The sequence below is a fragment of the Furipterus horrens genome, unplaced genomic scaffold, assembly GCF_987537825.1.
Source record: "Furipterus horrens unplaced genomic scaffold, mFurHor1.1.pri manual_scaffold_3, whole genome shotgun sequence".
Lineage (NCBI taxonomy): Eukaryota > Metazoa > Chordata > Mammalia > Chiroptera > Furipteridae > Furipterus > Furipterus horrens.
In genome coordinates this window covers 105,661,017-105,684,204 of record NW_028327173.1, presented here as the reverse complement: position 1 = coordinate 105,684,204, position 23,188 = coordinate 105,661,017, and the positions used below count along the sequence as shown (strand labels likewise).

Here is a 23,188-nt window from a genome sequence, read left to right as displayed (position 1 = left end):
AGATCGCCCACGTGAGGAGCAAGGAGAGTGGGGGTGAGGGAGGGGAGATGCAAAGAGGTCCCTCCCTGCAACACCAGAAGCTCTGAAAGTGGAATTACTGGGACAAGAAAGTACCATGCCAGAAGCCAATAGTTATCTCAGGAAGGGGCTCGCTCCCAGGGGTGAGGGGATTTCTGTCACAGCCCAAACAGGGAGCAGGATGGCCAGATGCAGCATTTTGACTGACCCTTCACACCTATAAACAGAGGGCCTCTTGCCCCTACTCCCTGTAGGCCACCCCCATCCTCCCAAATCCAACAGACATTAGAGCCAGTGTTGTCTGAAAACGTCTTTTTATTTAAGCACAAAACTGAAACATATACATTTGTACATGGAGAAAAAAAAAAAACTAGAAAGGAATTTACAAAACATTGGTCACTGTTGTTAAATTATCACTCAGTGGCTCTGGAGTGGAGTGAGCTGGCAGCCTGAGGTCTACCTCCACGTTGGCCAGTTTTTTGAGAAGTCCCCTCAGTCCACAAACCCATTCCTACGATGCAGGATATGGTGCAGGTGTTAACTGTGGACTCCTAGGTGCCCATCACAGTGACACATGTCCTAGGGAATCCCCAGGTGATCTAAACTCTACTCCTACTCAAGGTATGGGAGAACACTGGAGGATGAGTCTGGACTGAGTGGCCCAGCCCTTCCTGAGAGTCACTCAAACTAGATATTGCTGATGTGGGGGGCAAAATGGGCAGAATCAAAGGTCAAGGCGGAGCACAGCTGTCCCCCAGAAGAGGAAATCAAAACAAACAAGGTCACAACTCACACCAGGACACTTAGGACTCCTCCTAGAAGACTGCTAAAGGCTGGGCAGGCCAACTTGGGGTAATCCTCTGTCCCTCCCATCCCCAAATCCCAACCAACCCCAATACACATTCTGTAAGTCTAAAGAGGAAGGGCTCAGGCCGGGCAGATGGCATAGGACACTGCCCACACAGGAAGGTGCAGGGGGCCAAAAGGCCTATGAATCTGTAAGAAAGGAAGCAGGGAAGAGGCTGAGGAAACCAAGCCAGAGACCTGTCCAGAGAGATCTAGGAACAGAGATGCCCACCAGCCCAGACCACAGCTCATCTAAAGGGGAGCCCTTGAGCCCTGGCCAGTGTGGTTCAGTTGGTTGGAGTATCGTCCCATAAACTGAAAGGTCTCAGGTTCGATTCCCGGTTAGGGCACGTGTCTAGGTTGCAGGTTCGGCCCTTGGTCAGGGAGTGTGCGAGAGGCAGCTGATTGAGGTTTCTCTCTCACATCGATATTTCTCTTCCTCTCTCCCCACTTCTTCCCCTCTCTCCAAAATCAATAAGCATGTCCTCTGTTGAGTATTAAAAAATAATAAAAATAAAATACAAAATATAGAGGAGCCCTTGAGAGGTCATCCCATGCGAGCAGGAAGGGAGGGCAGGACTGTGGAAGCCACAGGCTGGTCTGTGAATTCAGATTCAGGCCAGGCTGCTGGGAGGAGACGGGGCTCAGGACACTGGCGGAAATACAACTCCAGCTGGGGTGGGCCCAGGTTGGCCAGTGATCCCATGTGCAGACATGTGTGCATGTATGCATGTGTGTAAGAGTGTAGGGGGAAGAGAACTTCAGTACCACTGCTTCCAGAGATAAAAGAATCCTACCAAACCACCACCAGAGAAGACAAGACAGCTTTGTTTCTTTTTCTTTTCTCTTGTGCAAAAAAGTCCCTGTCCCTCCCTCCCCTTCCCTTAGGTGGAAGGGAAAGCTGGTTGATGAGGAAGGAGGAAGAGCCATAGCAAGACCCTCCCCAGGTCTGTGCTTGACATAAGCACTGCTTAAGGCACCCATGGCAAGTGCAACTCAGAAGGCAGGCAAGAGAAAAGGTGGGGGCAGAGGAAGGAGAGTCAGGACGACTAATTCGCCTGGAAGGCTCCTCGGGCAGCAGATGAGGCAGCACTTCGGAAGGTCCTGTTGCTGAAGATGCCCTGGGAAAATTCCTCCTGGGCCTGCTGGAAGCTGGCCCCTGTTCGGCGGTACAGGGAGTGCACCTGGGGAAAAACGCTGCGGTGAGAGAGGCCGACCCTGTGGGCCCACAAGGAACCCAAGCGTGTCTGAGCTCCTCCCCCCAGAGCCTTGGAGAAAGCCCGTGGACCTTTGGGGATTCAGGAGGCCCAACTGCTGTGGTGAACATTCCCATGGCGAAAGCAGGAGAGAGGTGCCTGCTTCCTCAGGTCTGCTGTTGGCCCAGCACCCACCACTCACCCGCTTCAGGAGGAAGAGTGAGAGCACAGCACAGAGGGTGAAGAAGCCAGCCACCACCATCATGATGATCGACACAGCTGAGTGTTGCCTCACTGTAGACAGGGCTGCAATCCAACCACTACAAAGGGAGGAGGCCAGAGAGGATGTAGTGGGAATGGGTCCCAGAGGTGCCCAGGAGGGGCTCTTCTCCAAGTGGCTGCTGTATGCTGAGCACCACCTAGGCTCATAGCCCCACTCAGCCTGCACGGAATCTCTGCGCCATGTGATGTCTGGAAGGGATGTAACTGCTGCCCTTAGAGTCAGGAGTGGCACTGGATACGGCCTTTTCCTGCTGCTTTGGGGGTTGAGGAGACGTCGAAAGCCTGGCTCCTCACTCCTGAGGGCCCACCCTCTGGAAAGGAGAACTACTGGCCAATCTACTGCATTCTTCCTGTCACTTCAGCTCCCCCCGCTGGGACCCAGTCAGTCATGTCTCCTTCCTGAGCCCCAGCTTCTTCATCTATAAAAGGAGATATCCTCACACTTCATGAATTAAAAACTTACTACAAAGTTGCAGTTATCAAAAGTGTGGTACTGGCATGAGGACAGCCATATATGATATACAGATCAATGGAATAGAATTATAAGTCCAGAAACAAACCCACACATCTATCGTCAACTGGTTTTCACAAGGGTGCCAAGAACATTGAACGGGGAAAGGATGGTCTCTGCAACAGTGGTGCTGGGACAACTGGATATCCACATGCAAAACAAGGAAGGTGGACCCTTACTTCGACTATACACAAAAATTAATTCAAAATGGATAAATGACCTAATAATAACTCAAACAATAAAACTCTTAGAAGAAAAGAGGTAGCTCTTCATGACCTTGGATTGACAATGGTTCTTAAATAAGGCACCCAAAGCACAACAAAAGAAAAAGATAAATTGGACCTCATCAAAATTAAAAACTCTGTCCCTGGTTTGTGTGGCTCAATGGATTGAGCATTAGTCTGTGAACCGAAAGGTTGCTGGTTCGATTCTGGGTCCGGGCACATGCCTGGGCTGTAGGCCAGGTGTCAGCTGGGGGCATGCAAGAAGCAACCAGTTAATATTTCTCTGGCACATCAATGTTTCTACCCCTCTCTATAAAAACATTAAAAGCTCTAGTACATCAAAGGATACTATCGAGAATGAAAAAACAGAATATAAAAAAGTTGGAAATTATGTATCTGTTAAGAAGCTAGTATCCAAAATATATAAAGAACTAAACAACAAAAAGACCATCCAATTCACAAAGGACTTAAATAGACATTTCTCCAAATAAGATAGACAAATGGCCAACAAACACATAAAGGATGACCAATCAGGAAATGCCAGTCAAAATCCACAATGAGATATCACACCTCTAGGTTGGCTATAATAGAAAAAGAAGAGGGGAAAATAACAAATGTTGGCAAGGATGTGGAGAAACCAGAACTCTCATACACTGCTATTGGGAATATAAAATGGCCACTGTGAGAAACAATTTGGCAATTCCTCAATAAATTACACATAGAATTACCACTTGACCCAGCAATTCCTCTTGAGATACAAACTCCAAAGAACTGAAAACAGGTACTCAAAAACTTGTGCAGAAATGTTAGTAGCAGCACTATTCACAATAGCAAAAAGGTGGAAACAACCCAAATCCCTATCATCAGTAAGTGGGTGAACATAATGCAGTATATCCAAACAACAGAATACTATTCAGCCATAAAAAGGAATGAAGTACTGATCCATGCCTCAACACAAACCTTGAAAACAGCGTGCTTAGTTAAAGAAGCCAGACACAAATCCAGAGAGACAGAAAGGAGTTTAATGGTTGCCAGGAGCTTAGGGAAGGAGGGTATGAGTGACTGCTTACTAAATATGGAGTTTTCTTTTGGGGTGATAAAAATGCCCTGGAACTTGCCCTGACCAGTGTGGGTCAGTTGGTTGGGCATCATCCTGCAAAGTGAAAGGTTCAATTCCCAGTCAGGGCACATGCCTGAACTGCAGGTCCAGTCCCCAGTCGCGGCATGTACGAGAGGCAACCAATCGATGTTTCTCTTTGACATCGATATTCCTCTCCCTCTCTTTCTCTCTCCCTTCCCCTCTCTCTAAAAATAAATAAAACCTTTAAAAAAATCCTGGAACTAGATGGTATTGCACAACACTGAGAATATACTAAATGTCGTTGAACTGTATACTTAAAATGGTTTAAGTGGTACATAAAATGATTTATGTGTATTTTACAATCAAAAGAGAGTGTTATGAAGTATGATGAGAAAGGCACTGGGAAGCTAGAGGCTGCAGAGCTCATCCAGGTAGGACTAGGCAGGGCAGTGAGGGGCAGAGCCAGGACCAGAAATCAAGCCTTCTGACTCCTTGTCTGGGAGCAAACAGCAGTCATTAATGATAGCCTTTCTACCAAGATCTCATTTAGGGTATTGAGTAATGAAATTGGGTCACCAAACAAAGAGAAAAGGGGCCAGATTATATACAACAAGATAAGAAGGGAGAAGGGTGGTGGAGGGTAGCGTGCACTTGGCTCTGAGTTAGAAGGGAGTCAGCCCCATCCTCACTGCTCTGGACATGCAAGCTCCACTGGAGAGGTGGGACCAAAAGAGTGCAACCCTTTCAGGCTCAGGCTTTTAGCCAAATGCCAGCCTGACCTTTCTGTAATGTTCCCCATGCAATGAGACAGAAAGGAAAGCTTCAGCCATCAGCTTTCCTTTCTGAGACTAATTTTGAGTGGAGAACTGCAGCACCCAGGAAACTCAGCCAACTGTATGCTCAAAGAGAGCAGCCAGAGAAGCTCATCCAGGAGAGGCTAGGACTCCATCTCCTGAGGTTACAGGGCCCCTGGACAGTCATAGCTCAGGGGCTGCAAAGACCAGGGCATCCATTAGCAGCTGCCCAAACCCAAGGGCTTGTCTGGCACCTGTGGAAGTAGCACCAGCTTCTCGGAGGGTGTGGCAGAAAATGAAGAGGCCGCAATCCAGTGCATGACACAGCCCAGGTTGCCTAAGAATTCAGACCAAGTTCATCCACAGTACCCCAGAAAGTGGTAAACAAGGCAAAACAGTGAGTGGCTACTGGTGAAGAACTGAAGGCAGATCCAAGCTGGCCCAGGTACCACCCTTCCTGCCATGGTGGAAGAGGGGTCATCTGCAGGGGCTCTCAGGTGCTGGCAAATAGGACGAGAAAGGCTGAGCCACGCCTCCAAAGTATAGGTCCTTCTGTACTGCCCCAGCTCTCACCTGTCTCCCAGGTTAGGGATGCCGATCAACTGGATGACATAGATCCCTATTTGACAAAAAAATACAAAGAAGAACACGAAGAAGCTGAAAGAGTTGTCGGACCTGTGGAAAGAGGGGTAAAACCAGGAGTCAGAAGAGGGCCTGGGACTCATTCCTCAGCATTCTTCACATTCCTCCTCACTAGAAGCCAGAAGGCAGGATTGGAGAGCAGACAGAGTACCAGAGGACCAGGCACACTGTCTACAAGGACACACGCAGGGATACCCCTACTATAACCAAAAAGGGCTTGCCTTCTTCACTGCCTTCCAATTTACGGGGTCAATGCTTGACCCTGTCCTCAAAGAGCGAATAAAGTTGTTTACCCAAAGGACAGTATTAAAGAGCTTAACAGTCCATCTCCTGGAGTATTTATCTGCATTTCATAATAGGAAAGAAAATCTAAGTCAAAGGTATAAACCTTTAATAATAAAACTGTAGGCCTTAGTGGCAAAAAAGATATTTGGGGAGTAGAAAACACTAGACAAAACTGGCGTTTTGAGTACCTCCATTTCCATGTCCTTGAGGGCTAGAATACAGTAAGGGTTCAGGTGCCACCTGCTGAGTGGTGGCAGGAGGGCGGCAGCTGGTTCAGCCACTGCCCTGTTCCCTCTTTCTGGGGCCTACTGTGCTCCCAGCCCTGAAAGCATCAGCTTTGAGGCATAGTCACAACCCCCTAGGATCCATTAAAGTCCACAGTATCTATTCTCGATCAGTTGGTCTACTGTTACTCAGCCAGGGTTACTTGGGAGGCAGGGGGAGGGACATAAGTAAGCATGCAGAGATAAGCGATTCAATGTATCTCAGAGTCTGACTATCATAGAAGCATACCTTAGAGCAGCGATTTTAAACCTTTTCCATCTCATGGCACACATAAACTAATTAGCAAAATTCTGCGGCATGCCAGAAAATATATATTATTTATCAATCTGACCAAAAAAAAAAAATGTGTAATTTTGATTCATTCACACCAGACAGCTATTGCTGTGTTGGCTGTAATTTTTTTAAAAGATTTTATTCATTTATTTTTAGAGAGGTGGAAGGGAGGAAGAAAGAGAGGGAGAGGAACATCCACATGGGGAAGATACACTGATCAGTTAGTTGCCTCTTGCACACCTCCAACTGTGGCCCTGGCCTGCAACGCAGGCATGTGCCCTTACTGAGAATCAAACCTGTGACCTTTTGGTTCGCAGGCTGACACTCAATCCACTGAGCCACACCAGCCAGGGCTGTCATTTTTTTATTTGACAATCTAAGGGAAAAAGAGGTCAGCACCCTGACTAAATAGTCAGGTATTGCATGTTTTAAAAATTCTGCAGCACACTGGTTGAAAATTGCTGCCCTAGAGCCTTGGAAGGAAGCTAAGGAAGTCCGCTCCCTTTTCCCAGTGACTGAAATCCTCCCGCACGAAACAGACTGGGTACAGTGGAAGGGCAAGTAAGACTCCTGCTCACTCTCTAGGTCTCTTGCCCTGGTCAAGGGACAGGGCTGAGACAAGACCTCCGGTACAACTGAGGAAAATGGCTCTTACTACCTTCCAACTCTGGCTATGGGTGAGAACAGGAAGTAAATTTCCCATAATTCTATTCTGCTTCAACTGGAATACGGCCTCAGGGGTCAGAGCCCCAGACCTGCTACCTGGTATGCCAGCCATACACTACCCCCTCACCCCAGCCCCACTCACCTGAAGGCCTTATAAATGGGCCGGTACCAACAAAGGAAGGCACAGGGGGTGAAGATCACAAACCATAGGATCGAGAGGCCAAAGTCCACTCCCTTGGTGCTGTCAACTAAGAACCAGGCCAGGCAGGCAAGCAGGTTCAGAAACAGGGTCACTGAATGCACTGTGGAGAGAGAAGACAGATGTGGGCTGGTGCCAAAGTGGCTGAAGGGCTCCTGGACACAGCAAACCACCCCCTGGAGAGGAGGTGAGGTCCATGCTGTCGGGGCAGCTGCAGCAGGAGTAGAGGACCTCGATCTGTACACGGGAAGGACTAGTTCCCATCCTTGCTTTTCTGGGACCTCAAAACCATGGGCCAAACCAAGCTCCTAAGGAGTGATGAAACAGCCCAGGTATCTGAGGGGTGGTGGTAGAAGAGGTGCAGCCAAAAACTGATCCTTGGGGAATGGAGTCTTTCTCTAAGCAACTCTTTTCCCTGGCCCTGGATGGCCCACAGGGGAGCAACAGGAAGTCTTATCCTCACTCCTAGGCAGACTTTCACCTAAGGAAGATCTTTGAGTGCCATGAGCTCCATAGGAACTCAGAAGCCTCCAGTTATCCCCACCCTCCTAAATGTATGGTCTGGACTGACCCTTGAGAGGAGGTTCTCAGACAGGGGGCAGACTTCAGAGGGCCAATTATGTGGGCAGAACGTCCCCCACCCCAGCCCTATTAGCACTGAGGAAGGCTGGAGTCTGCCAGGGCATAGATAGGGCTCTCGAGACACACCCATTTCAGCCTTGAGCCCAGAAGGGCAGGAGCTGGACTCACACATCCAGAGGTAGTAGAGCATCTTGCATATGCGCTGGTAGTCGGCAGGGATCTCTGTAGAGAAGTCCTGATAGAAGCAGGGCTTGACAGGGCACCACAAGGGCAGGGGTGGCCAATTGTTCTCCCTCACTGTATACAAAGAGATGACGAGACGAGGCCCAGCTTCAGCAGCAGCACGGTGCAGGGCACATGCCGGCCCAGTTTATGGGCCAAACCAGGGCTCCCAGAGGGGTACCAGCAAGCAGGGTCTTCATGGGTATAGAGTAGGAAGGGAAAAGGATGATAGGACATAAACAGACACAAGCTCAGTCCAAGATAATGGACCCCAAATGCACTGGGAAACACAGAGCTAAATAGTTTAAGTAATTATTTTTTGAACAGCCCATAACCAAGGAATCATGGAAAGCAGTGCCCCAACTCTATCAAAACATTTTAGAGTTGGAAAGGTGCAGAAATACTCTATACCCATTGAGGTTGCATGTCAGGTTTCCTGACTTCCATCTTGCTGCTCTCCCTGGGAGCAGCACCGTTCTAAGATGATCAAGAGCTCAGCAAAGACCTGAGGCTGCCCCAGGAACAGGCAGGCTAAGGGACCCTTCTGTACCAAGCTTGGCAACCCAGGGCCCCATGCAGCCTCCCTTACCATGTAAGTTGGCCACAGAGTTCTGCAGTTCCCGCTCCTTGCGTTCCAGCTCAGCTGCTTTCTTGTCCAGTTCTTCCTGCTGCCGGAGCAGGCTTGCCTGGGCTGCAGAGGCCACAGACTGGAGCAAAAAGGGGAAGTGGGGGACAGTGAACACAAGAGACAGAGGGACAGTACTGGCCTGTCAGGAAGTCACAGGGCCTGTACCCCACACAGGGAAAGCCAGCTGGGAGTCCCAGAGGCAGTTCCCACCCCGAGTATCTTAGGTACCTGAGACTATCACAGAGAGGCCAACAATCTGTCCCCTACTGCCCTGACAACACCTCTGGCCCCTTCACCATTACCAGGGCTCTCCTCTCCCTTTCATTCTGAAGTTTGAGATAGAAGAACCATCCCCCATACTGTAGTCCAGGCCAAGTTCAGTTATACTGACCTCTGGGGTATCAGCAAAGGGCAAAAGGCCCACAAGACACTGTTTTGTAGCCAGAAACCCAGAGACCCAAGTCTCACTTGAAGAGCCTAGAGGGTGTGTGTGTGAAGGGAAACAGTGAAAACCTGCTAGAGTAAGTGGGGAGGGGAGGCACCTGAGGCCATATTGTGTGTACCTGGAGCCTGAGGGATGTATATTCAAGCACCACCCCCTGCTCCTCACCTGGTCCACCTGAACTGGAACGAGCTATATCCCAGGACAGCCCCTTAGGGTTGGCCCTGCTCTGCCTGGCTTTCATGGAGTACAGAGTCCAAGCTTTGTTTCCTCTCCAGACAGAGCAGGGCCTCTGAGTGAAGCAGCTACGGCATTCTACATGAGGCTGAACAGAGCTGGGCCCACACGTGGGCCTAGAGTGCCAACCCAAGGTCCTGCTACTGCTGTGTGCTATAGCTATTGGGGCCCGGTTCCTCCTGAAGGCTATAGTCCTTTTCAGGGAGTGAATACCAAACTGCTCATCCCACAGGATGATAAGACAGGCATATGTGTACATACATATGTGTGTTCTCTCTCTCTTTCCAAAAATGAATTCTCCAAAGAGCTAAGGCTTCCTTCAGGGAGTAAATTTCAGGCACTAGGGGTAGAAGCATGACAAGAATTGACCATGGTGAGGGTCTTAGCCTATTTCCCCAAGTCTCGGACTTCAGATGAGCAGGACCCAGGATGACATTACCCAGATGAACAAGAAAGTCCCCTCTGTCTCACAGGATTCTAGGGCCATGTGTAGGTCCCAGATCCCGAGGTCCCAGCATCCCATGCAGGGACAGCATTTTTAGAGGAAGTCTGTCCAGATCATGGGAGCAGCCTGAGACTACTAGAGTTCAAAGCCCAACTTGGGCAGGGCCCAGGCACCTTGCCCTCGCTCACGCTCACCTATACTTTGCCTACCTTCGGAAGTTTTCGTATGTAGCTGTCTCTAAGAATATTATCTCCTCCTAGTAGGATCTGCCTCTCTGAGAGCTCACTCACTGCCAGGAATCTGGTAGGCAGGAACTTGCTGGCCTGCCTAAGCAGAAGCTGCAACATATAACTCCACTGTGGGCCATGCTCGCCAGCGGCAGTGTGGAGCAAGGGGCAGAATAGTGAGGCAAGGGGGTGGAGAGTTGGGAACCAGGCAGACAAGATTCACAGTATTTGGTGAAGGGACAAAGGCAGGAATACATGAGGTTAGGGAAAAAAGAAAAGATAGATTCCGGGCCCTGAGTAAGAGAGAGCAAACCAAAGGTCTCAGGAGGATCTGGAATGGCATGCTGGGCAATGCTCTGTTTGGAGACACCCAGGAGCCCAGCCTGGTGGGGGAGGGGGGGCTTATTTTTTGGTGCTGGCGGTGGAGCATGGGGTAGGGAGTGAGGGTATAGGTGAGCAAGACCCTCTGCATGCAAGTGACCAACCCCAAAGAGGTTATTATGAGGGCCCTTGAAGGGAAGCCAGGGAATAAGGCCCTTTGCCCACCCCTCCATTTCAGGACTCAGCTACTAGTCTGAGTGCGGTGCTTCCCTTTCTGGAAAGGAGAGGCAAAAGGGACCTTTGTCAACAGTACCTGAGGGGTAGGCTGGGCCGGCTCCACTGAGGGCTGGAGAACCGCCGGCTGTGAGGGCCCAGGGAGCTGGGTGACAGGAACCGTTGTTGCTGCATTTGTCTGAGTGGGAGAGTCAAAGGAACGAGGAGAGTAAAACCCCACCAGCTGGCCACGTGGGAACAAACCCACAGCAGGGCGAGTGATGTCCCCCTACCCGTGAAGAGTACCCCCCCTCTGGGCCTCCCTCTGTAGCTTCTCGGCCAACAAGCCTCAGGCTCTGGGAACCGTGATGCCTAACCAGGCACTGCTGGCCGTTTTGGAACCAGAGCTCCTGGCACAGCACTGCCCTGCCCTCTTCAGGAAGGAGCCCAGACCACGGACCCCAAGGGGAGATTTGGTGACTACCTCATCTTACTCCAGCCCCCCAAGTTCATGTTCAGACTGTCCCTTTGAGGACTGCAGCTTCTCAGAGAACTATGCCTTGCTAAGGCTCCTTGCCTCAGACACCCCGGCACCAGCCAGAGGACACGGGCCCTTAAAAAAAGGACATGCTCACCAACCTCTGAGAATGGGTTGAATTCAGCCAGGCCACCTTGCGAAGCATTGGTTAGCTGGGTCACAGATGGATCCTGAAAAAGTGAAAAAGAGCCATTTGAGGCTGAGGACAAGAGAACCTCAGTAAGGGAGGGACATCACCATCTCAGGCCTAGCAGGCAATTCCAGGGATGCATGGCTGAAGTGAGGCTGATGATGGCCCTTCCTAGTGTCCTGGAGGGCCTCTTCTGAACGCTCCTATGCCCAGGGCCTGCTACACAAAGCTGCAATCTCTTTTCCCTCTCTGGAAAAGGAGGGGCTCAGCCCAGATGACTTCCCAGAAGAGATACAAAGCAAACTTTACACTTTGAGGCCTGGGAATCAACACTACACATGTTCTTGTTAGTACCCTTTATAGATTCGTAACAGTTCATACTATTTAACTTGAGGGAGTGGGTTTTTTGGCTGGGGTGATGGTGAATGGGTGGAGATTTTTCACTTTATAGCCTTTCTGTACTGTTTCTCTTTACTTTTTTTCAATCCTCATCCAAGGACATGCTTATTGATTTTTAGAGAAGGGAAGGGAGAAAGAGAGGGAGAGAAACATTGATGTGAGAAAGAAACATCAATCAGTTGCCTCCCATATGCACTCTGACCAGGGATCAAACCTACACTGTAGGCATGTGCCTTGACCGGGAATCGAACCTGTGACATTTCAGTTTACAGGACGACACTGCAACCAACTGATTCACATGGGCCAAGGCTCTGTACTGTTTTATTTTATTATTTATTATTTTATTCCTCTTATTTTTTTAAAGGACAGCTCAGGGTTCTAGAACAAAAACATGCCACTGGGTGCCAGTGCTAATTTGATTATATCAGGTATACTTATTAGGAATAAAAAGATATAAAGGATTCAAATAAAAAGCCAGGAAAATGTTTTTTAGTTGTTATTTTTCCCCCAAATTATTATTTCTTAATATTTATTTTTAGAGAGAGGAGAAGGAAGGGTTTGAGAGGGAGAGAAACATCAATGTGAGAGAGAAACATCAATTGGTTGCCTCTTGTACTCACTCCAATCAGGGACCAAAACCGCAACCCAGGCACCAAACCCGCAACCCAGGCACATGCCCAGCGATCTTTCATTCTGGGGGACAATGTACAACCAACTGAGCCACACCTGTCAGGCATTTTATTTTCTAGATTCTTTTTTAAAAATACAAAAATGACCTCAGAACACAGCTTGTCCTAAGTTTTTAATTTTCCCTTTCCCATCTGATCTCTGCCAAAGCCAGCCCTGGCCTAGAGCTTAAACAGGGCTCCCTGCCTCCTTCTTCACTCAAGCAGCTTCCCTGCTGGCCTGAGGCCAGTCTGTCTTCATCCTGCCCCTCACCCAGCAGAGCTCCTTATACATTGCCCCTTCCCCATACATACAGGTATGGGCTTAGGTCCAGCTCAACAGCAATGCCTGTGCTCTCGGAGAAACAGCTGTGTGGGTAAGAAGACCGCCACTGGACTCTGCCAAGGGCCCGGTTACAGACCTCACCTAGGCTTCCTTGTCTGCACACCTCACTATCCCTCCCTGTTTATCCAGATGCTCCTGTCCTTCTGGCCCAGTCTCACCTCCACCAGGAAACCTCCGTAGGTTGGATTTTTAAACACAATGTTAACATTAAACAGACCCCCAGGGAACCCCCTCAATTTTTCTGTATGGAAACGGACACTTGCCATGGTGCAGTACTTGTACTTGTCCTAGGTCTCAAGATGGGAGCTGACTCCATATTCTAAACATTTATAGAGATCAGGGTCACACTGAAGGTGTTTTCTAACCTTTTCACACATAACAACTCTCCTCTTCCCACCTGAGCCCCTGGTTCGTGGAGGGCAAGAGTCTGTCCAAGCTGCCCCAGGGCCCAACCCAGAGCTGGGGACACAGCCCCAGCTCCCTCTTGTCTCTGGCTGGGCCTCACCCTCGCACTGTTACTCGACTCCTCTGCAAAGATGCAAGGTGGCTATGTCCTTTGTGCTGGACACCATCCCTGCCTGGTGGCTCCTACAACTTGAACAAAGTGACAAGGTGAGGTTCGGGAGGCCACATGGAGACGGAGAAACTGGCCTTGAGGTTACTCCTTTGGCTGAATGTCTAGCAGATTTGTCTCAGAATTAGTGGGCTGGCTTCCTGCAAGAAAGATTCAGGGCTCAGTATCTGCTCCCATTTCAGAGTCAGTGACACCAACCCACAGCGGAGTGAGGGAGCTGAAGTCACTGAAATCAGATCCACCATCCAAGGAACTGGTTACTCAAGTCTGACTCACTACAGGACAGAGGACAGAGGGGCAGCTCTGGTAGCAGTTTCAAGTACTGGCATACTGTCCAAGGTACGCATGTTTAATAAGAAACCTCCAGTCCCATGAAGACATGAAAAGATGTCATTTTCTTTACCAAGGTCAACCAGAAGAGGATGCTGGGGGGCTGGGGGCTGATTATGCTATCCACACTGAGTTCTTTTCCTTTTTCTAAAATCTTAAAGCCACCAGGCTCACCATAAACAAATCCTGTTTCCACTAGTAGGTTATAAACTCTGCAGTCAGGTATCTAGTTCATACTCTGGCTTCCTGGTTCTTGGTGAAGGGTGCGGAGCAGGAGCTCAGGTGATGTCTGAGAATAAATGTTGCATGCTGTGGGCCCTCTGCTTTTTCTAGGAGGCACAGCCCAAATGCTAGAGCATACAGAAGGAGGCACTTGCATCACAGCGGCAGCCTCAGGGCCCGGAAGCACTTTGCCTGGGAAGAAGAGCCTGAAACACTCTGGGAGACATGAATACTTCCTATATGAGGAGACCTGGGCTCTTTCTGAAAGATGTGGGTGGCTTCAAGAGAAGCTGAAGCCTGGGGATAGAGGTAGGGGGGAGGAGGGACTGAGTAAGGGAGCTGACATTTACCTACTTAGTGTCTACTATATGCCAGGCTTGCCACACCAGGGTACTATTGTGAAATTCTAGTCACCCCAGAACTGGCCACTGTGTCAAGCCATCCAAAAAAAAGGTTCTACCAGACTTTTTCAATCTGGTTCTTTGAGAAAATAAAGACCCACTACTGTAAGGCATCAACTGTGCGCAATGACTTAACTTCTGTGCATATTGAACCATCCTGATTATATTCCATCCTTGAAAAAATGGTCACTCCAATCAGTTTCTGTGACCTGTGGCTCAGCTGAGAAGCCTTGGCTAAGAAAAGCTACACCCCACCACTTCATTGTACCTCACGACCACCCTGTGAGGGAGGAGTATTTGTCGTTTGCAGCTGGAGAAAGCCTCCACTCTGAGGGGAAGCAGCTTGTCCAAGATCTCAGGAATAGTGGACAAACCTGACTCTGAATCCAAGTCTATGTGTCTCCAAAGATACAAGTGGTAAACCTGAAAGGGAAAGGCAGAGGTCTGCCTTGTTCAGCAGTATACCCCCAAAGCCTGGTATAGCGCCTGACAAATGGAAGGTACTCCATTAATGTATGGTTGAATAAATGAACCCTACTCTGGAAGGACACTGATGAGGGCACCATGAGTGACTAGGACAACTGCTTTTGCTCATTTATTTCTGGGCTTCAGAGAAGTCCTTCTCGGGGAACACCCTTTGTAGGACACAAGCAGAGTCTTGAGACTAAGGACCACAATGACTGGCCTGCATGAGGACTCTCAGCTTTTACTCAGAGTCACAGATAAGAAATTAACAGCAGTGATCTTCTTTCCCACTCACCAAGCATCAACTAATTCATAAGTGGGTCAAGTAGTTACTTAAAAGGATAATGAGAGTTAAGTTTCACCTACAAAGAAGTAACCTAAAACCCCCTCAGTGCCAAAGGCCCGAGTGGCTAATGCCTTTTACTGAGTTTATAATAAATAAAACGCTCCTTAACTGAGTTAATTTAATTCAGTTAACAGTCACAAACAGTGTGAGGGACACGCCAAGACAAACAAGGCACAGCTCTTAACCTTCAGGAGTCCACAGTCTGGTAGCTGAGACATGTGCACAAGAACTCAGGGTGGAATGCAGCAGACAAGAAGGGAGGAGAAGGGAGGTCCGGGCAGGGCTCTGAGGAAGGCAGAGGTCCAATAGAAGGGGGATGGTGAGCAAAGGCCCAGTGAGTAAAGTACAGCTCTGGGATAGGGGAACACTTTCATGTCACTGGGGTGTGAAGGACCCAAGAGAATAAGAGGCAGAATTAGGCGGGAGCTCTGCGGGGAGGAGACTTGAGAAACACACTGGTTTTTACTGGTTTGGCAATGTCTTTCTATGCAGTTCACAGGTCCTGCTGTGCACCAGCTCTCTAGGATTTTTTCTTGCTTTTCCATCCTACACTCTACCCAGTCTCCCAGTGTCAGGTTTATTTCTGGCTCCAAATAAACATTAAATAAATACCTCATAGGCTAAAAAAATTGACCATTCTCTTTGGGAGACACGGAGTCACCAATACTTTAGAAGCTCTGTGAAGTCCTATTTGCTTTGGAGGCTGTGTGTCACAGAACTAGAAAGGACAATCATCCCCAAACAGGCTGGCTGGGTCCCAAGTGCACAAAGAGCCAGTTAACCTTGGACTCAGAACCTAGGAGTTCATCCTAAGAAAACATGACAAAACACATAAAAATCTGTATCTGAAAAGATATTTATTGTACCAGTATTTACTACAGGAGAAAAAAAAGCAGAAAACAACTTAAATATCCAATGACCATAAGCACCAGTATGTTTTGGTGTGCATTCCCTCAATGGCCTAAATAGCCATTAAAAATCACAGGTATGAACATAGGGCAGCAATACAGGAAAGGCTTTGTTACATGAATACATTTCTTTCGAAGTACTCATGAAAAGAGACTGGCAGAAAAACACATCAAAATAACAATAGGTGCAAAAAAGACTGGTAGAAATATGGATGATTTATTTTGTTTTCCAATTTTTCTATAATGTGATTATTGTTTTTACTTTAAAAACATATAAATTTTTTAAAAGATTTTATTTATTTATTTTTAGAGAGACAGGAAGGGAGGGAGAAAGAGAGGGAGAGAAACATCAATGTGTGGTTGCTTCTCGTGCACCCCCAACTGGGGACCTGGCCCGCAACCCAGGCCTGTGCCCTGACTGGGAACAGAACTGGTGACCCCTTGATTTGCAGGCCAGTGCTCAATCCACTGAGCCACACCAGCCAGGGCTAAAAACACGTATCTTTAAAAAGAGCCTGAATACTCACCAAATGAACAAGTCAGGTACACTCTCGGGCCTCCCACCTTGCCCCAAAAGTGAGGTGCAGCTCACCCAGTGAGTCTGAGGCGTCTGGCCTGGCCTTGAGGCCTCCACGACCGGGCACAGCACCTCTCACAGTCCATTCTCAGTCAAACTGAGCCACTTACCACCGCCTTCCAACTCTGTTGACTCCCTGTACAAACCGTTCATAAGAAGCACAGGGCTAGGGCACCAAGGAAAAGCATTGGTTCCTGCCCTCAGGAAGCAAATAGTACAGAGCACAAAAGAGAAGCCAAGGCAAACAGAGAGAGCACGTGGTCAGTGTTGTAACAGGTGAGGGCAGATGCAAGAGGATCACAGAGGAGAGAGGGAGTAAGCTATCTGGGAGAGTCAAGAAAGGCTTTACAGAGGTGGCATCTCAGTTGGATCTTGAGAGAAAAAAGAAATTCAGCAGGCACTAAGGGGGAAGGCAAAAGTAGCATTTACAAAGACTTGGTAACTTTAAAAACAGCTTGCATGTGTTCCGGGAACCAGAGAAGGTTCTGGGACTGTGGAGTGTGTACAGAGCACAGCCAGGAGCACCAGGAAACCAACCTGAAGAAGGGGTAGGAACAAAATGCAGGAGAAGTTTGCACTTTACCCTATGGGCAATGGAGGACAACTAAGAGGTTGTGAGCAGGGATCACTATGACTGTCTCTGCCAGCAGTGGGGAGAATGCAATGCCGCGGGGGGAGAAGGATGACCGGATGACTGGCTGAGACACAGCAGTCCAGTGGGTGAGAGCAAGAACTGAACAAAGGTATGACAGCTGGGGATAGAGAAGAGGATAAACTCCAGAGACCCTCTTCAGGTAAATGTCACAGGCTCGACCACTCTCTGGGTTGGTAGGGGTATGGGAATACTGCAGGGCAAGAAAGGGGGGCCGGGAAGGGAAAGGAAGGAATTGAGTTGCCAGCTTCGGTAACTGGGGAAAAGAGCCACCAGCGAGCATGATAAGTGATCATGGAACAAGAGGAGCAGAGTTTGCAGGAGTGGGTGTGTGCGAGCAGGGAGAGGATCTGAGAAGACACTGGGTCAGACTGGAGATACATATGGCATATATCTGGTGGGAATGGTTGAGTATGTCCAGGTGAGAGCTGAAACTGGTTTGAAGCTCAGAAGAAAGGTGATGGCTAGAATTCTAGATCAGGGACCACTGTTATGTGAATGCTATTCTGAAACTATGTAAGTGGAAAAAATTACTAAAGGACAGAACTCCAGGGCATCCCTAAATATATGAGTCAAATTTCTTGAGACAATGCTCCTGTGCCACAGAAAAGTTCTACCAGGTCCATCTGGTAGTTTTGAGAATTCCCAAAGTTAGAGTCAAGCTGGAGCCCACTCTCTCTGAGAAGTGGCAAAGCCTTCAGTGTCTGTGCAGGGAACCTCATGTAACTTTGTTCACACCCAAAGCAAGTGTCTGCCACCGTTTTCTCCTCCCACAAGACAGAAATGTTTTAAATCTTTGGAAAGCAGCCACAGCACCGAGATTATATTTTAACATGTTGCTTACTGAGGTATTTAAATGCCTTTTAGAAATGATGAGAATTCTCACCACCCGTAGGCAATGTGTTAACTACAAAGCAGCAATATGTGAAAGTGATACAGTGTGATTTGGAAACTCATGAAGACCTAAAGACTTTCTCTGTTCAGCACCACCAGCTGGTCCACTCTTGAAATCAATGCTGGCCACAGGGGTAAGCAGGCAGAAATGCTGAGGAGGAAAGCCATCCTAATGTTTGCCTGGGTGACCTGCTTGTTAGTGTACTGCTGAAAAATCAAATGAACAACACAATGCCTACCTTTTTAGCCCTCTACCTCAACAAGACTGTGAAACTTTTAGGAGCAGATAATGCTGGAATTAGTCTAAAGCAGGACCCACATCCCCAGAGGGCACAGGGCAGATGTACCATCATTAATAGAGGGATTAGGGAGTGCCAGTGGTGGTTGTGAAATTGGCAACACTTGGCTTACAGTTTCCTGCTTCCTCCTATGAGTTTGGTAGAACTTCTGCTGCACTCTTATGACAACTTTCCTTTCAGGGCTCTTACTTTGCAGGAAGTTTTCTAATAATACCAATTATAAATACATGCAAGAAAGAGATCATAAAAGCCCACACCCACAGTGTGAGGCAGGGGTGGGAGTAGGGAGTGGGTAAATCGACTTAAAGGCGCACTGGGAGGTTCAGGGGTATTACTAAAGTTGGCCGAAAAAGGATTCTGTGGTTTAATAACTCTGAGAAATGCTGGGTCAAATAAAGTTGAGTAAATATCTTTACTGTAGGATTTCTCGGAGCCTTTAGCAAATTAACAAGCCTTATCAATCTTCAAGAAAAGTGGAGTAAGTGGCTCAATTCCCAGTCAGGGCACATGCCTGAGTTGCAGGCCAGGTCTCCAGTTTGGGGGACGGGAGACAACCACACATTGATGTCTATCTCCCTCTCTTTCTTCCTTCCCCTCTCTCTAAAAATAAATAAATAAAATCTTTAAAAAAAAAAAAGGAATAAGTAGTGATTCCCAAATTTATTTGACCACAGAAGCCTGAGAACCTTTCAGGACTGGTATTATTCAGAACACATACAGCTTTAAAGTACTATCTTAAAAAGCATAATACCATCTGTATTATTCCAACCCCACACACTGGTAGGGGTGGGGGTGGGGGGATAGCTTAGCTAATACTAATTTGTTACTTTCACCCCACCAGTACTCTTATTTTAAGAATGGTGGCAGTGGTGATGATGTAACATTGTTTCATTAGCTGGCCTAAATAACTCCAAGGCAGAGCTTTAAAAGTCTTTAAAACTGCCCTGTTTTGAGAATGAGACCCAAGTTTGCGCCCCTTTCTGCTGCAAATTAGCCCGTGACTCGGGCATGTTACATCCTCACTGGGTTCTTGGTTTTCTCAGCTCTAAACAGAAGGGCTTAGGATAAATTTATGAGGATATTCCCAGCTCTAGTAGTCCACGTGGACTCTGAATATTAGGTTTATTTTCATAACCCACCAATGAGTGATGGAAAAAACAACTGTTCTGAAGACTGGCAAAGTGTGAGTTTCTGAGCCTATCACCTCTCTCCTGAGCTCTGTGCCAACACCCTGGGTAAATGAAGCTGGCCTCACACCCAGTCACCCAAACGCTGCACCCTCCCAATGTTCCAGCCCAGGCAGTCGGAACCAGACACCACCATCACATGGAGAGGGAGGGCAGCTCTCCAGGAGGAGCTTGGGGGCCTTACTTCCAAAGCCCCTTCTCCCCACAAACTGTGTGTCAAGAGGACAAATCCAGCCCAAAATAAGGAGGAAGGGAATCTCAGCCAGCCAGCTCTCTTCCTCCTATGCAGAATTCCCCACCAGATGTTGTTCTTCATAGGCCCACAGCTGCTTCCTGTCCTGCCACATCCTAGGATTGCCTGATGAACAAACTGTCTTGCTTGAATGCAGAAGTTACTCCTACCAAAGTTTGCACAACCATTTCTGGGGCTGGAGATATAGTTTAAGACTTTCAAGCTATTATTAACACAGGGCTGAACTCAGACCATTTAAATATCTTGCCCACCGCTAGCATTAGGGACAAATTCTCTGCATCTTTGGACTGCTGACTGCTTCTGTCAGATAGCAGCAGACACTTCATTTCTGATTCTGACAGGAAAAGAAAAGCAAATGATTATACAACACACACACCAAAAGGCTACTAGATCCTTACTGAAACTCAAACTCTACTATTATTCAGCAAAACAATTACCAGAAGACACTGATGGTTAGCATGCAAAAATGTTCTTTCTTTATTCAACTAATAGAGATGACTGAATTACATAAAAAGCAAGGTCCCTGCAAAGGTCCTGTCAAGAAGCATTAAGCTACAAGAACTGCCTGATGTTACGAAGTACAAGCTACCAAAATTTGCCTTGAGGCTCCCATTGGCTAAGTCACCTTGAAACCAAGAAAGAAGCATAAAATGTTCACTCTCCTGACAGCACAGAGTAATTTTGTTCTAGTTTCTTTTGTCTTGGCTTTGAACTTGGAGGAGATTCAAGGAGGGAAAGCTCATGCTGTGAGTTGCAGGAAGGACCTCTCCTAGGACTTCCCCTCCATATGCAGGAAACTTTGAAGCTGCCAATAACCAAAGTCCAAGCAGGATGAGTTGATGTGCCTGGTGACATCCTGACAGCAGAAACCTCCGGGCTCATAAATCACAAGTCAGCACAAGGTGATTTAGAGCAGAACTGGTTTTGAGCAGACATGAAACAGGAGCTTGGGCATTAACAGGAGTCCCAGTCGTTCATCGTAGAAAAAGAATACCCCTGTGCCCTTAGCTCAAAGGCAGAAAGGTTTTGGCTTAGAGTAGGAAAACTATTTCTTCCTTGGTCATTTGTTCAAAAGATGAAGCCAGCTCACAGTTCAGCGCACCTCAACTACCCTGCCACCACATACAAGTCCATTAGGCCAGTATTACTTGTGTTTCAAGACCCTCAGAGCTACTTCGGTTCTCCTTCCCTAACCTGGGCCCTCCTATCTGGTCAACCTAGTCCAAAGTAGACCCATGGCCAAAGTGTGGAATTCTTATCAAGCCCATATTTCAGCTTCTCACCCTCTCTCCATCCTTCCTTTCCTTACAAATATCAGGGGCCCTCCTATACCTTACACGTTAGTTTGGTTGTTGGGGTAGGGGGAATGTGGTGGTCTTGGGATTTCCACATTTCTCCATCGCGCTATGCTGCTATCACCCCCCTTCCTAATGTGACTCAAGCCAAGACTGCAGGATTGTGGTAGACACACTACTCTCTCAGGTGAAGTCACTCCTCTCCTTGACGCTGGGGGAACCTCCAGTCGGCTCTAGACCCCTTCCCCAGCAATACCCAGTTTCAGGGGATTCGTCTGGGGAGCTAGAGTCCCACCTCTTCCCAGGCAACACTGCCCAGCCCCCTTGGCCGGGCCACCTGCTGCTAGTCCCGCCCCCCAGACGCTACAATAGGCCAGCCCTCAGAACCAGCTCTCCCATTGGGCAGTCAATCCGTCCCTCCTACGCCACGTCTCCCGGCTCTAGCGAAAGAAGCCCGGGTGGCGGCCTTTGGCACTAGAGAGAGCTGTGAGTTGAAAGCTCTACCTGGAAGGGGTTTACGTCCATTGGGTCCGCGAAGGGGTTGGTTTCGAAGGCCGACATAGCGGTCGGGGGCCGATTGGCGAGCTCTGCGAGCGCTTCTGCCTCCTGGCACGGAGACCCAGCGGCTCTCTCTGGATAGACCTCCACTTCCGGGAGCGAGCCGTGGTTCTGGCGCAGGCGCCGCGCCCTTCTGAAGGGGCGCGATCCTGTACGTCACAGAGGTCCGCCACGCCCCCCTCACCACCGCTCTTTGCAGCCGAGGGTAGGTGCTCCTCTTCCAATTGTTCCGTCCTTGTACCTGGTCTTCTGGGGTCTGGCTGGTATGGAGGGACTAGGGAGTCAGAGGCGGAGTCGGAGCCGGTCCAACTACCTCTCGGTCTGACAGCGTCCAAATTTGCATTGGAAGCTCCCCGAAGAAAGTTTTCCAAGTAAACTCCCCAAAGGGGAGACGGAAAGTTAACCCCTTCACTTTTTTGGAGGGAAGCACCACTGGTCCTGGCAGGGGACAGGAGTGTGAGCCTACCTCTGCGCAGGAGTGTTCTGTGGTAGAGGCCGAAGAGAGGAGTTCTCTGCTAAAGAGTCGACTGGGCAGCTGTCCTCAGACTGGCTGAGCTCTGCTTCTTCTAGGCCTTGCCCCCTGATGCCCAGACAGGTGTAGGGCCTAAGCTGGGATTTGAACCTGATTGTCAAGCATTTGTTAAGTGTATGAAGGAGTTCAGCATGTGAGAAATGCTCACAATAAACCACGTGGACACGGGACTTCAGCAGCAAAGGGAGGCGTTTGTTTATTCATTCAAGGGTCTGCAGAGTGGACACAGCCAGCCAAAGGCATGTACGTGAGGTAGACCAAAAAAAAAAAAAAAAAAAACCCGCCCTTTTTTACTAACGCAATTAGCTCCCCCTCCTCTCCTCCCCTCATTTCTCCATTACTGGTTAATCCGGGTTCACAATCTAACACGATTAACTACTTAACTAAGGGTAATCTAGTTATAGGTCTATCTCCCAATTTATTTGCCAAGTTAAGTAGCTACATCTTCCCATTTCTCTGTGTTCGGGGATGACAGTCTTCCTCCTTTTGATCCCAGAGATATGTGTGAGGAGCTGTGGAATGTCATTTCCTCACCCCTTTTCCATGAGTCATCTGTTAATTATCTCCTACTGGTTTGAGAGTCAATGGCTTTTTTTGTCCCTTATAAGTAATACAGCCATCAGCCACTGAGGAGATGGCTGCACTCCCCATAAACTACCTTATTTATTCACCTCTGGCTGTGTTCATCTCTGGTACCACCAAATCCAGCCACTGCCATTTCCTTACCCCGGACTAATACAGGGCTGTTACAGAGTGGGGCGTCTCCAAAAATCCCCAGAGCCTGGGGGTTGGGGAATGGGGAAAAGGAAACAGCTTTTAAGATACCTTTGCATGACTATGGCTAGTCGCTAGTGTCTTAGTTATGCAAATGTGTGGTTCTTCCAAGGCCCCAAGAAGATGGGAGGTGTTCTGACCATGGAATGGTGCAGAAAGAGCATACAGGGCCTGCACAAGGTTCTGTGAATGGTCAGAACTGGGGACCACACCCACTGCATCAC

At 48.5% G+C, this 23,188-nt stretch overlaps 1 protein-coding gene across 2 annotated transcripts; it reads right to left on the bottom strand.

Annotated features, from left to right (window-relative positions):
• Positions 1-315: 315 nt before the first annotated feature.
• SCAMP2 (secretory carrier membrane protein 2) lies at positions 316-21,782 on the bottom strand. Of its 2 annotated transcripts, XM_090270010.1 has the most exons (10): positions 21,605-21,782; positions 11,259-11,327; positions 10,720-10,818; positions 10,068-10,196; positions 8,696-8,813; positions 8,053-8,181; positions 7,246-7,405; positions 5,526-5,627; positions 2,263-2,380; positions 316-2,048 (listed from the first exon to the last, which is right to left on the bottom strand). In XM_090270010.1, exons 1-10 carry the CDS (start codon positions 21,659-21,661, stop codon positions 1,914-1,916), a joined length of 1,116 nt encoding a protein of 371 aa, XP_090126136.1. In that variant the 5' UTR covers positions 21,662-21,782; the 3' UTR covers positions 316-1,913. The 2 variants fall into 2 exon arrangements, with proteins under 2 accessions (XP_090126136.1, XP_090126135.1); XM_090270009.1 differs by lacking the exon at positions 10,068-10,196.
• Positions 21,783-23,188: the final 1,406 nt, after the last annotated feature.